The sequence below is a fragment of the Prinia subflava genome, chromosome Z (genome assembly GCF_021018805.1).
Source record: "Prinia subflava isolate CZ2003 ecotype Zambia chromosome Z, Cam_Psub_1.2, whole genome shotgun sequence".
Lineage (NCBI taxonomy): Eukaryota > Metazoa > Chordata > Aves > Passeriformes > Cisticolidae > Prinia > Prinia subflava.
The window spans coordinates 8,416,325-8,430,820 of record NC_086283.1 but is presented as its reverse complement, the minus strand read 5'-3'; the positions used below and the strand labels follow the sequence as shown (position 1 = coordinate 8,430,820).

The 14,496-nt window shown below is 35.5% G+C and overlaps 1 protein-coding gene across 2 annotated transcripts in view; it reads left to right on the top strand.

Annotated features, from left to right (window-relative positions):
* Positions 1 to 14,496, top strand: part of GSTCD (glutathione S-transferase C-terminal domain containing) — a 47,169-nt gene that overhangs the window by 7,237 nt on the left and 25,436 nt on the right. For both annotated transcript variants that reach the window (XM_063421421.1, XM_063421420.1), the window contains exons 4-5: positions 2,426 to 2,680; positions 3,377 to 3,470. In XM_063421421.1, coding sequence (XP_063277491.1) covers positions 2,426 to 2,680; positions 3,377 to 3,470 — 349 coding nt within the window. The remainder of the gene's footprint in view (positions 1 to 2,425; positions 2,681 to 3,376; positions 3,471 to 14,496) is intronic.

Genomic DNA, 14,496 nt, shown 5'->3' with positions numbered 1-14,496 from the left:
AAATGCTTCTTAATTCAGATCTACTTTGTTTGTTTTGCAAATCACATAATTGGAGGTGAACAGCAACTTCTGTATGGATGATACTAAACAAAAGTATTACGACAAAATGCTTTCTTACTACTTAAAAAACTTTAAAATATTTCAGCCATTCATTTTCCAAGACCTCTTTAAATAAGAGCGTAACTTTGTAGAATACTGTTTGATTTATTGGTGCTAGGCATGAGAGGATTTTTGCATCAAATGCTTAATTGTTTTTGGTAATGTAGTTGGAATCATTCTGTGGATGTATTGTAAGCAGCTGAAAATTTTGCATTTATTGACTTTTTATATGTTACCTTTGAGCCCTGGTGTTCTGCAGCTCATGAACTAGGTATTTTACGGTACACTTATGTTAGCTGACAAGGGTTGCCCTGAAAACCTGGCTTTCATTTTCATTACTACCTAATTTACGAGAGCTCTGTGATAATGTTTGTTTATTTCTGTTCTCTGGTGAATGATCATTTTCTAAGCAAGTATACCTTGATGCCTACAGTTGTCGTCAAAATTGAAAAACTTGCATCTGAAAGCTTCTTGGAGGCAGCGAGTTGAAACTGCTGTTGTTATGGAAGTCTCAGAGTTTAATTCTGTATTAAAGTGTTATTTGTCACCTGTGTAACTGGACTTCCTGGATTGTGTTTAAAAAATCACTGTAGTTGCCGTTCCACTTTGAACTAAAGGTGTGAATAATAGTGAAGTCTTAAGTGAGTGTGTGTCTGGAAAATATCATCCTGTAAATGTGAGGAGACCTGACTAGCTGATTTGAATTATAATTACCAAAAATAAGATAATGAAGCTGTAGTGTTGTTTTTCATTACCTCATTTCACTGCTGTTATCATTCTGAGTTTACCTTTGTTATGCTTTCTATTAGTTGTAACTGTTGAAAATTAATAGAAGTATAACAAAAGCTCAGTTTCTCATCTGGGAAAAACCACTATTCACTTTTTAGAATACAATTTAGAGCACTTGATAACAAGTGTAACAGTGCCTCTTAGAGTTGCTTTCCAAAAGACTTCTTCCCTAACTGAATTAATGTGTTTTTGCCCATGTTACTATTAGGATATTAAATTAGATACTAAAGTTACACAGTTCATCCTTCTTTTGCTTCTTTAGCTGTTGCTAATTACTTATGATTACCCCAAGTATATTATAAACACAGCATGCAGGAGAGCTGTTGGAAATTACGTGTGATTTCAAGTGTTCTTTACCAGTTTCTGTTTCCACACTGCAGACAGATCTGGGGAGGAATGTTGGTTTTGTGTGGCCTTTTCTGCCTGTTCTTGTAATCGTGATTTTTTCATTTTCTGTTTAAAGTAGGCACAGCATCACAGAATAGTTGAAGTTGGAATAATTGAGGTTGGAAGTCACATCTGGAGCTCACCTTGTCTAACAACCTTGCTTAGAGCAGGGTCAGCTAGAGCTGGTTGCCCAGGATCGTGTCCAGTCATATTTTGAGTGTCTCTAAGGAGACTTCACAACCTCCTCTGTAAGAGGATGATCTCCATTGTTCTAGAACATTTGGGAATCTAAACAAAAGATATCTAATTTCATCAAATGCATGTTTTTAAAAGTAGCTGGACTTCATCTTAAAAAGTGATTTGGGTATATATTTTTTAATATGTGCAACATATTCTAACTTAAGAAATGTTTTTATTTCATTTTTTACACTTAAAATACTAGTTTCTATTGGAGGCCACATTAACTGAATCACATACACTTAATTCAGAAAAGAAATATACTGGTTACCGATATTGTATAAATAATAATAACTTATGATTCTAAATATGATTCTAAAAATCTAATGAAATTTAATATGTTTCTAATAAGTAATATACGAATGAAAAAAAAAATCAGTACTAATTAAAAAAAACCCCCACAGGTTTAGTGCAAATACTTGAGTAAAGACCGGGGTAACCTATGTCTGTTGCCACATAGTCGAAGGTGTTTCAGGCTCGTAGTTCCCAACAAAACAGCTGTTGGTGGATGAGCTTTTAAGGCATACTTGTGGGAAAGACCATTCAGGTACTGAAATGTCATGTTTAGAGTTCAGTATTCATTGCAAATTGCTATACTGGGTTTTTTTGTCTAATGACAAACCAAAACAAATCATTCCTATGTTAGGAAACAGCATATATGTAATAGTATTATTTATATGGAGTTTTTCTGTTGCTGACTGAAGTCATGATTGAAATTGGTCATGTAAACTTTTTCATCCTATTAAGCAAATGGGAATTGCAGATAGTCTACCAGCTGATTTTTGTATTGCCATCATGTTGTGAGTGCATTTGCTCAGCATGGAGCTGAGCTCACTCCTGTAGTTCGTGCCTTTTGGTGGCTTGTAGCAAGAAATCTAGGGTAGCCACTAACCTTCTCATTTTATTATTCCAGGTTTCCAGCAAGAAACGAGGCAAAAATCTGGTAGACTTGCCACTGATAGCCAGCTGGTATCAAAGAGTTCAAGAAGTACCTGGAGTAAAGAAAGCTGCTGGCAAATGCAAGATGGAGTTTCTCCAGCTTCCAGAGTTGATGTCTGCTCCCAAGGAGCAGCTACAGGACTCTGCTGCAGCTCCTGATGAGTTAGAGGAGGATAATGAAGACAGTCATTTTATAGGTGGTCCAAGGCCAACCATGACTAAGTTAATGGTAATTTTAGCTTTGTAATAAGTTATTTTTATAGCCACATTTGCTTGATTTGGACGTAGGTAGAATTTATTAGAATTCTACAAGCTAGTTTTGAGAGCCTCAAACAGTTTAATACCCTTTGCCTTAAATCTGATACACATTGACTTGGAAGTGATTTTACTTTTTTCTTCTCTTCTGATATTTGATTGTTTCAGGAATTGGGCAAAGATAGGACTGCTGGAGCCCTATCAATAATTCTGAATAATCAAAGTAACTTTTTGTTTGAACTGCAATATTGTATTTATCTTTTAAAGGTATTTATATAAAGAATGACAAAAAAACTGATGCTTTTATGTTTGGCTTCATTGTCCAACCTTTTAAATTGTTGGATTTTTTGTTTTGTTTTGTTTTTTTGCTGTTTGATTAAAGCTTTGAACATCTGGGAACCCTAATGAGTTTTGTTAAAGAAAACTGTCCATCATGTTCCATAATTCAGTATTTTTTGCATAGAAGCTGACAGCATTTTCCTAAAAAAATGAGCAGGGCTTTTTTGTGAGAATGAGAGAAATACATAATTTGAATGTTGTATAATGTAGAGTCATCTGCCTCTTCAGTTTCACTTAGGCTGACAGTGATGCCATTAAATTCAGTGAGAATTTTGATACCTTCTTAAGTGGGTAAAGGGTCTTAATTTATTTTTTTCCTCCTTTCATGCAGGAAAATGGAATTGAAGCAAAGTTTTCTCCTCATCCTTGCCCCAACTGGACCCTAGACTGGACCAGTCTTCCATCTGCAGTCAGTCCTGGGGAAGGTGAGGGTTTGTATGTCTGTGTGTGTATTTAACAGGGTCCTCTTCTGGTGAAGCTACTTAACTGTTTCATAAGAAAATATGCCAGTTTTCAGTATGTTTCAGAACTAAGACAGGTAAGCAATTTCAAATCTGTATTGAAAGTCAGTCTCTTTGTGTCACATGGTGATGTAACTTCCCTCGGGTCATCACCGGCTGATGAGCACACTGCGAACAAAAGATTGGCCTTGATTTCAGTCTGCAGTTGACACAACCCAGAAATCCTAACCAAGCTCAGTGCTTGGTTGTGCTGATTTTCCATAGAAGTAAAGACATCTATAGATACTTGCCATAGGAATAAAGTTATTGTGGTTGTCAGTATGTACAGACTAATAAAAAGAGGATGGCAGGTTGGAATAGAAAAGTGTAGGGGGTCATAATGTGAGGCAGAAGGAAAATGAGATATATCACATGATTATTTCCCTATACTGATGTATAGCATAATAGGAAATGTTTTCATTTTTTCCCTAGCAAGGCAGAGGCTGAAAATTTTGGGAAGAGGGGCATGTTGAAATAAGACTGTTGGATGGAAATACAATGCTACTGCTGATTATATGTGAGGTTTGGGAAAGAGGAGATAATATTTAGCTTGTTACCAATAAAGAAATGCAATGTGTTCTCAGGGTTTTATTAGGCAGCATCAGAAAGGGGGTTTCATTCCTTTTTGGAACTTCAGTCAATTTTGGAGTCTTTGTTTGTGTTCCTGGTCCTGTGTATGTGAATGGATTCATGGTCTTCAGGTTCATTTCCTACTCGCTGCAAAGGCTTTGTGGATATTAAGATCAGTTTGGCTGGATATTATTAGAGGTGCTTCCTTTAGGCTCATCCAAAGCACATTAAAGAGAGGGGGAAAGTGTGTGAATGTGGGGTTGGATGGTGATAACCCTTGTCACTGCTTTGTTACTCTGAGGATATATGGAGATAGAAGCCTTTGGTACTTTGGTCACATTTTTTCATCAAACATTGTATTCACTGTGAAACAAATTAAAAAAGAGAATTTTTTAAAACAGGAATTGATTTTTTTTAAGACAGCTTTTTATTTATTGACTATTTTTATCCAACTGTGAAATTCGAGAATGAGATGTAACTACCCTACAGTCTTGCAAACCCTTACTACTTTCTCATGAGTTGAAACACTTTTTAAACAGGAAGTAAAAGAACTTAAATGAAGTGCTTTATTTGTGGCATTACATCTGAAAAGACCCATCATTTCACTAACAGTATGCATGAGATGGATTTACTTACAGAGTAAAACAACATTTATGTTTGTTATTTAGAAACATCTTTGAAACTTAAGTGCCTTTGAATAATACAGGCTAGAACAATAACACAGCATAATGTTCCAGTTCTGTGGAATTAACTGATGTTTTTATTAAATAGTCTTGGTGGGTACCAAACAACAATCCTGAAGGATTAGTGTTAGCTTCAACTTCCAGAACTGTTATTAAGGATATTTTAATGTAGTGTGGCCTCTCAACAGAGAAAGAAGAACATTTTGAAAATTTTCTAACCCTCATCATAAACAAAATTAGTTTTAATGAAAGAAACAGCATTTAATGATGTTATTATCTTCTAACCAGTATAAAAGTTTGTGACTTTGTGTCCATGTTAAAGTTGTTTGTAATTGCTCATAGAGTTGAATGTTATTATAATTGTAGAATAAAGTGTGTATTAGATGCAGAGTTATTTGATTTGAAATTGTCAAAATGGATTCAATATAGCCATGTTGTTTCTGGGATTTTTTTGTGAGGCTAGATCACTCATTCTGTTCTGCTTTTTATATTGGTATGACCTTTTGAATATTTTGACTTGAATACATTGAATTGAGAATACATTATACTTAAAAATCAAGGACGCTTTAGGGAATCTGACATTTTTATGAAAACTTTTGCTAGTCAAGAGATGCAAATAATGTATTTTACTTTAAAAGTTAAAAGCAACTGTGTTTTTAAAATTAAATCCAGACAGTCATTTATTCTGTAAAACAAAAACAGTTAAAAGAAACACTTAAAAGTTCTCTATTTCCCTTTCAAGCCTGTCAGAACGTTTTGAAAGACTTTGAAGATTTTTTTTAATAGTATTTTAGGCTATTTCAGTGTCTCAGGCATCCTGAAGCAGGAACTCATCCTTCTTCTTCAGCTGATTTTTCCGTATCAGAGAGATCTTTGCCTGCAAACCACATGGATGTAATAATCCAAGGGAAACTCAACTGAAGCTGCTTCTCATTAACTTCTCCTTAAAGTTACAGTTTTGCTGCACTCATTTAAGTATGTTTAAACCACATTTATATGTGCATTATATTTTGCAGTTCAAGATCAGGAAGACCTGTGATGGCAATACAGCCGGGTTGCCTTGTATTCTTGATACATACTTGAGAAGTAAATAATTTTCAGTGACACACAGAAAGCAAAAGTGCTCTTTTTTAAAATATAGGCAATATTGGTGTATCTTCTTTTACTGGCTTGCCTTGAAAAGGGTATTCTTGCAAAACTTCATATTTCATACTTGACTTGTTAGGATCTGTTCACTGTTCAGGGATATAATAATGCGTAGTTAGCCTGAGGACAATTTTTTTGGAAGTTTGAATGCAATTACTAATTTTTAGACAAAATATTCTTCAGGTTTAATTGGAAATAATAACTTAGGCATGTCACCAAACCAGATAACTCATGGTTGACAATGTACACTGTTCCTGCTGTTACTGTGCTCTTTCTCCCTTTTTCTTTTGTGATTGTCTTGGGTTACCAAGCAGAACAAGGGAAGGGAATTAATTATTTTATATTTTTATAATACCTGTTTGGAGACAGGAGGCTAAGCTCTTATACACTGAAGTTCAATTAGTATGTAGTAATGATTTTTAGGCACAATGATTTACTAAAATCATAGCTCTTTAAAATCATAGCTGGTTTCCATTCCTCATGAAATCAATGCATATGCATTACAAGGAATACAAGTACAGTATCTTTATATCTGCTTGAAGTCTGTTGCATTTTCTTAAATGATGTTTGTCTAAATGACATGCCGACAGCCTCTGAAATACTCAAAATTTACAAAAAAAGCCAACAATTGCTAGTGTATCTTACTGAAAATCATACTAGAAAGAAGGACACCAAGTTGTAACAGCTGCATTTTGATTCAGTGAGAACACATTCTCCTTGTTATTTGGTGTGCTTTGTAAAATCCTGTTGTGTAATGAGTGGTTGATGGACTTTCATATGCCGGATAGCTGTGCTGGAAAGTGTCACCTTTGTTTCAGTGCCTTGCTTTGTGGACTAAGTGTAAGCTTTCAATGAACTTCTGAAGCCTTAATGCTTCATGTTAAATATCTCCTACAACAAAAGTTCAGGTTTTGGTGAGATCCAATTCTTGGAGGTGTGATAGTTACAGTTCACAAGTCCTTGTTAATTGGGAGTTTATTAGGCTTTGGAGAGATTTGTTTTGTAGAGTACTGTACATAAAGTTCAGTGTTTGCTTTTTTTAGTCCTGTTGTGGTTTGTGTTTGTTTACTGAACATACTAAAGAATTAAAATTAAATACCGCAGTTTGCCATTTGTAATGTTTTACAGATTTATGGCTTGAGCAATGAGGACAAGTCATAATGATTTGTTTTGTAAATTCACAGTTGTCTTGTTTCTGATGGTTGAAGCATGTTCTTGATTAATCCACAATGAGCTTTGACAAAATGTCTACACTTGGCAGTCAGTGGCCTAAACTGACTGTACCTGTTTAGAATTTGAGTGTGATCTGCCCTAGATAGAAAAAGTAGTTTCATTTGTTAGGCTGTGAGGTTTTTTTCTCTTTTGTCTCTGAAGTTCTTAGACACGTGGAAGGGCATGAACCCCAAAAACGTTAACTCATGGCTGCCTAGCAGATTTTTTTAACAAGGTTGTTAAAATAATTTTTCATCTCTTAATCAGAAACCTTTAATAAATATTAAGTAGCCTGCTAAGTAACTATGCACTTCACTTCATATAAATTATTTGGTCTTTCTTTTACTCCGATATAATTTTAGGAGAGTTTACTGGTTTTCTTGTCCCTTTTATGTTTCTATGTTCCTTATTCATGCAGAGCCCCAAAGTTACATTATTCATCTCTTAAACCAGAGGATTAGAGATTAGGTGTGTACTAAGTACTCCATAGCATGGAGGGTGCAGGCCATGTTTTGTGGAAGATTACTATTGAAGAGTGAAGGAATGCTGATCCATTCCAGCAGTTATGGTTTGGAACAATGTTCAGCAAATATCCAGATGATTAATATGACTCAAAAAGACATTTTCTTTTGAACATGGCCCAAAACCATCATCAGAGATATTTTTGGGCAATAGAAATATAGAAATTAATAACCTTTAATGTTAAATAAGGTGCACTTAGGAATGATGCTGTGCTATAGAGTAGAGAAGGCAGTGATGACATATTTATTATATTTGTATTGATTAGAAAGATTTAGGAGGAGGAGGAGAAGTTTAGACTTTTCTGTCTCCAAATAGTCTAGATATGCTATTGGATAAAATGTTAAATTGTTGTTGACATTACTCTTCATAATCTTTTTCCATAACATACTAATATCTTAATATTTCCGGTTACTGTAAAATTTAAATGGATCTTCTGTAGCACCAAACTTGACTTTAAAAGGGATATTTGATCTGCTTCAGTAATCAGGTGTTTCTTACAGATAAATGGCTTCACTGCTTATTTGAAGATTGTTCTGTAAGTTTTCTCATTAGACTTAAATCCTTGTTACATCAATGATAGGATGCAGCTTGTGTCCATTAGCCCTTTTGTGTCACCCAATTGCCATATCCCAGACTGTAGGGATTCATAATTCAATTGCCTATGTAGCATAATCAACATAAGAATTTAAACTTACAGGGTTTATACCTGTCCTTGTAGTATTTTTGTGGGTCACTTACATTGCTGTTTTCTGGACATCTTAATTGAGTTTTAACATGGCTGTTCTGTGTTTCCTCTACAAGGCCTGAGGGGTCCTTTCAGGCAGAGGCATCCAGGAGACCTTTGACATTCCTGCAACAGCACTTTGGCTTTTTTACTTTTCTTCGAAGTGTAATGTGTAGCTATGTAATCTGTCTTTCAAGAGCAGAACCAGAGGTTTTTTTGCCTCTGTGTATGGCTTCTGGAGCTTATAATCTTCACGGACCACAGGAGGGCAGCACAATCTCTTTGGATATGGAACAGTGCCTGGATGGATGGAGCTGTGCCCTGGACTAAGGAGTCATCCTGTGGAAAGATGCTTTTTATGTGGTAGTTTTCAGCTCAGTAATCTATAGTCCCAGAATTTGGGACCACCTGTTGTAAAAAGTGATTTAAAACATTTCCCCTCCACTCTTTGAATTAGAATTGATAATTTAACATTTTACACATCAATTGTGTTGGAGTACAACTGAAAGCAGTAATTGCCGAGGCTGTACGAACACATAGCAGAGCAACTCCCTTCTGCCTTGAATGTTTTCAAGTCTAAGAAAAAGGTAACAGCTGAGCAGGGAGTGAAGGAGAGGGAAAGTTGATCAGCTCAACGTCTACTGGAGTTTTATATGCTTTGGGGAAAAGGAGTAATTTTGGGAAGATATTTGTAAGGAAATGAGGAGCTTAATGGAAATTTCTGGATTTTTTTTCTGGCTTGCAAGTAACAACATGCGGAGATTTGTGCAAGAGATGTATTTTTTCATAATTGGTCAATAAATACTGCATTAGTTCAAGGGCCAATGTTTTAGAATTAAAGAACAAGGTAGTATTATAGGCTAGATTATGGCTGGGATTCAAAGGAAAGGGAAATAATTTATTGAATATGTTAGAAGAAAAAATAGACAAAAGAAAGGATGTAAAGCTAACCTAATTCACTAATTTTTGGTTTTGTAGCAACACTCCGAGTGCACCAGAATATGTGACCATCCTTATTAAGATGGTAGGAAAGTAGAAGTGGAAGTCAGAAGGGAAGAAAGTCAAAATGTGAAGAGCTGTTTGGCCTAAACATTGCACAGGAACAAAACATTGAAAATGAACCCCAGAAACAAGGCAAAAAGATTCTCTCTCTTAATTGAACCTCTTATGTATTATCTTCCTGATATAATCTTGTTTTCAAAAATAACGCACTAGGAAATTATACAGAGGAGAAGATCAGAATGACTAAGTATGAGAAGGATGGTATAGTCTCTCTGCTTATCCACAGACAAGGCTACAACCTAGAAAGCAAATGAAACTCAGCCCAAGTGTGTCTTTTTCTCTTTTTCAGGAACAAAATAGTGCAAACACAGCAAAAGAATTCGTATGATGTTCTCACTCAAGTTTATTGCCACTCATACTTTGTTCTGGGGCTAGGTCCTTTAAAAACGTTATATGTTGTTTCTTTGGGGGGAAAGTAGGACTTGCTAGAAGTTGAAATAATTCATAGATTTTTTTTTTGTCATGTTCTTTGGAGAACCCATTAGATTATTTGTAGATTATTTGTGAATAGATAATTCAAGCTGTGTTCTTAATTTGCAGTTTTGATTTTACCTGATTATTGAAACTCTTAATAATCTGTCCTACTTAATATTTAATATCCTTATGTAGTTATTTCTAAGGCTGCTGGTAGTTTCCAGAGTTGATTGCCCAGATTTCATGTGCATTCATAAATTATCATACTTAAAAAATGGAAGTTTATTTTGTGGTTATTAAATAAACAGTTTCCATCAGAAACGTAGGCAGACATGTTTTGAGCAACTTATTTTCCAGGATTTTGTACATTGTAAGCATAGAGCTGCCTCATTGTAAGGTCAGAATCATTACTGAGGTGTTGTCAGGTTTTGTGCAGCATTAGTGAATTTCTGGGGGCTCTTCATTGCCATTTTGTAAGGAGTGGATGGATCACAGGACGTTTCATCCCAGCAGTACAATAGGCTCGTGCACGTAAGCCGTACCTTGAACGTAATGTTTGTGCTCAAAGGTGAGCACGGTGCGAGGGGCTGCGCGCACCTTCTTCCCCCCTCCCCCAGTCTTGCTACGTGGCAGAGTTGCGGAACGAAATTTGTTTCCAAACCATAAATCAGCTGTGACAAAGTGTGAGTTAAGGAGGAATTTTTCTGTCTCTCGGAGTTGCTTATGGCTTCCATCTGCACTTTCATTGGTTTGGATATTCGTGTTAAGAACCATGAATGCATTACTTGATTTGGATACAGTTTTACATTGGATAAGGTCACGAGTTTGATTTTGGCTTTTTCTGAAGGCAAGTTTCTATGCACAGTTCATTGAAAGTTCTAATCAGCAGTTTCAAGTAAGTCAGTACTGCTGTGTTTAGGAAAAAAACCCCAAACCTCATAAAGTTAAAAAAAAAAAAAAAAGCTAAAATTAGTTTGAATTATTCATAATCTGTTCTGAGTAGTTTGATGCTTTCAAAACTTTTAATTACACAAAGGAAAGGCCAGGCTACTGTATGTTTAGTGTTTTATTGAAGGTGGTATTAATTATTTTGTACTCTAAATGCCTCTTCTCCAGATGGTTTGGAAATGCTTCTGAAAAGCTAATTTTTAGCTCATGTCTCATGTCAAATTTCTGGCATTTTACCAAAGCAATATCAAAAGGAGTTCACATCCTTTGGAAGCTTTTAAAGTATTGAAGAGCAAAGGCAAGTAGGAAGTTCAACTGTTTGTAGAATCATTTTGTAAGCATAGAAGAGTTGGAGAATAATCTTGATTTTTAAAATGAGTGAAAACTAATCTGAAGCAATAAGATTTGTCCCCTCCTAGTGCAGAACATTGATCTAAACATCCAGAGATAATGGAGAGGGATATGGTGCTTGTATTTCAGCTTGTGTTTTAAAAGTTTTGCAGGTCTATCGTGGTGTTGTTGGTCCTTCTGTTGGTGTTTTAAATGGTTCTTGTAAGTAGTGTGAGTAGACCAGCTGAGATATTAATGTAGTCATTCCATCAGCACGCTTTCCCTGGAATTTTCTGATCTATCTGATTAGTGAAGGGCTCTTATATCTGCTTAAATGCTCATTAATATCCCACTTGCAGGTCTTCTATGTATTCTTGTGATTTTAGTGACAAGAAATAAGAACATCCACCCACCTCACAGTCTAAGATACTTCTTAGCAGTATAAGCTGTTCTGAGTGCTTCTGTGAAGATCAACTGGACAAAGTTTTAATTTGTCTTGTGGTTGCATTGCATGTTTTCTGCAGAATTTCACTTGTTAGTAATCAGAGTATGCTGGACAAAAGTAAAAACAGACTCTTACACTGTGCTGTTTTATACAAACACTCTTTGCTGTCCTAAACTTTGTACGCAATACCTTGAAGGCTACACTGGGCGTCAGCTGAGGCTGGAAGCAGTTCTAGACTGGATGCATAACATTCAAGGCGGCATGTGGAAACTGGTTTTCTTTCCCTATCCTTTGTTGCTTGAGACAGGGAGAAAAGTTGGTGCATGTCATGGACTGCCATGAGCTAGCATTTCATGCTACATCCTGGATGGAGTCATGCGTTTTGGTAAATTTCAGGGGACTTAATTAACCACTGCAAAAATGAAAATGGATTATGTTACTTGCCCCATATTTGCTAATTTTATGCAAGAAATAAGTCAATTTATAGATGTAATGTCTTGAATTATGCCTTACATTTCTGTTGTGTCTTACAGTAGTAATGGGTATATTTTGCTCCAAATTTTAGGCATCTATCTATATAAATGTTGTGTTTCTGTATTGTCAACAGAAGCTACATGTATAAATGTTGCCTGATCTCGAAATGTGTGCTTCAATAATGTAACTAGGGATTTGGTGCTTGTAGCTCGTCTTCCTTCTCGTACAGGGAAAAGGATGTTGTTTAATCTTTGTTTAGAAATAGTAACTTGAAAAAATGAACTAGGTTATTAGACTTTCTTCACAAGGTGAATTTTTTGGACTTTAATGACAAATTCAACATGAATATAGATAAATTCCTAGTATTTGTAATAGTTTAAGGATGATTTGGGCTTTTTTTACTTAGATTCTTTAGATCTTTTCAACAGTAACAGGAAGAACTACTGGCTTTACTTTTAACAAGTATCATATAACTGCTACAAATCTAAGTTTGAGCTTTGTTATCATAGTAGTCATCTATTGGTCTGCAGCGTTTGAAGGCCAGGGACTTCCCTATTTGTGTAGCACCTCAGCTTCACAACAGAAGCAATGGTCTTCCTGTCAGATCTCTTTGCAGTATATGTCTGATCTGAATTAGACATTGTCAGGCTGCTGCAACTGTGACAAATTAGTACACAGTTCGGAACTTGTGCCTGGATACTGCTGTGCTAGTCCTGAAAGGACACCTGAAACCTGGCTAGGCTTAACAACAGTGCAGTGGAGATCATGGTGGCTAAATAAAAGCTGTTTCAGAACAAGTTAATTGTTTCTTGAAAAAAAGTTGGGATGAGGGAGGTGAAATTAGAAGTGTTGTTTGAGTTCCCAGAGTGATGTTGAATCAATGCTTTGCAATAGGAGGAACCTTCATTTTTTGCTTCAGTAGTAGTAACACCCAAGTATATTGTGAAATTGTATTGTAGGATATTTACGACATCCTTTAAAATAATTAGGTTTATGGATGTGCTCCATTTTTCTTATAATGGAAATACAAAACTGTAAGCAAGTACTGTGAAAAGTCTTTTAACCAGGAGGATTTTTTTTTGTATGTAACTTTTAGAATCAAGGGCTAAGAAAGAATATTTACTCTTGAACAGCTTCTGAATTTATTCTTGTAGCTAATTTGATTCTTTACCTATGAAATATAGCTTTTGTATGGGTGCTAATGCTGAATATTGAGGAATATTGATTATGAAAGCCAACATAAATGGATATATAGCCACCTTCCAAGATCCTTAGTGGCCCTGTGTTCTAGAATTTTTGTGTTTTTGAGCACAGTTTTTGTGAAGCATTGCCATTATTTCTTCAGTATGCTCTCATCATTTTTGAAAGACAGGAAATTATTTCTTCATTAAAATAATCTGCTTCTCTAGAAACAAAACAACCTCCCCAGAAAAACCCAGCCTGAACTGAGACAGGACACTTCTTAATCCTCTGTTTTATGCTACTCAAAAACATCTGCCAAATGGATTACTTTCCATCTTATCTGCAGCACGTATTTGACATTCCTCTGCTGGTGCTTGTTACCAGATGCTTTAGCCCACTTGTGATCTCTTGATGTATATTTGCATTATAAGCTCTCTGTAACTTATTTGGATCATGTTAGGCAAGACATAATGCTGAAAATAAATCATATCTTCAGTCAAGCTTTCTTGACATTTTGGATCTTAATTGTTTTATAAGCAAAGGTTAGTCTGTTCTTTCTATGTTTGTGTAACCCTGTCTCCCAGGGGGTTTTTTATGTTAAATACATGCATTTTGCACCTCTGTATGTTTTTAACTGTGGCATGAAGATCACAGTCAGAGCTGATTCTCACTTTAGGGAGCAAGTAGAACATATGACAGAAATTAACAATATTGAAACTCCTATCTGAGTCATAAGGTCATAAATTTTATATAAAGTTGTAGGTTGTTGCAATGACAAACAGTGGGGCTGAAAATCACAGGAGTAACTTCTGCAAAACACGGTAGTTGCTTGTAGGTTGCACTTTGCCTTGGTTTGTGTCACGTTCAAAATATGCGGGTTTAGGTGGACACACTTGTGCATGTTTGTGCTGACAGAAAGTTGAGCAGATTTTTTGATATATTTTTACAGGAATTCCTGCAGGATAAATTAATATTGAGTAATTAGGTAGTATCTCATATCTAGTTCAAGACACTTAAAGAATGTAGAGCTTTTTTTGAATAAGTTGTTGATAATTTTAATAAATATGGAAATAGTTGCTTAAAAATCATCTATTTCTTAAGCTAGCTAAACAGATATAAGGAAACTTCCTTTTGACGTTGTTTTTATTTAGTAAATTTAATTTTTGCAGTGGCTTTTAGAGCTTACTCTTCCTCACTGCAACCACATGTGTACTTTGTTTCGGAGTAGAAATAGTCCTG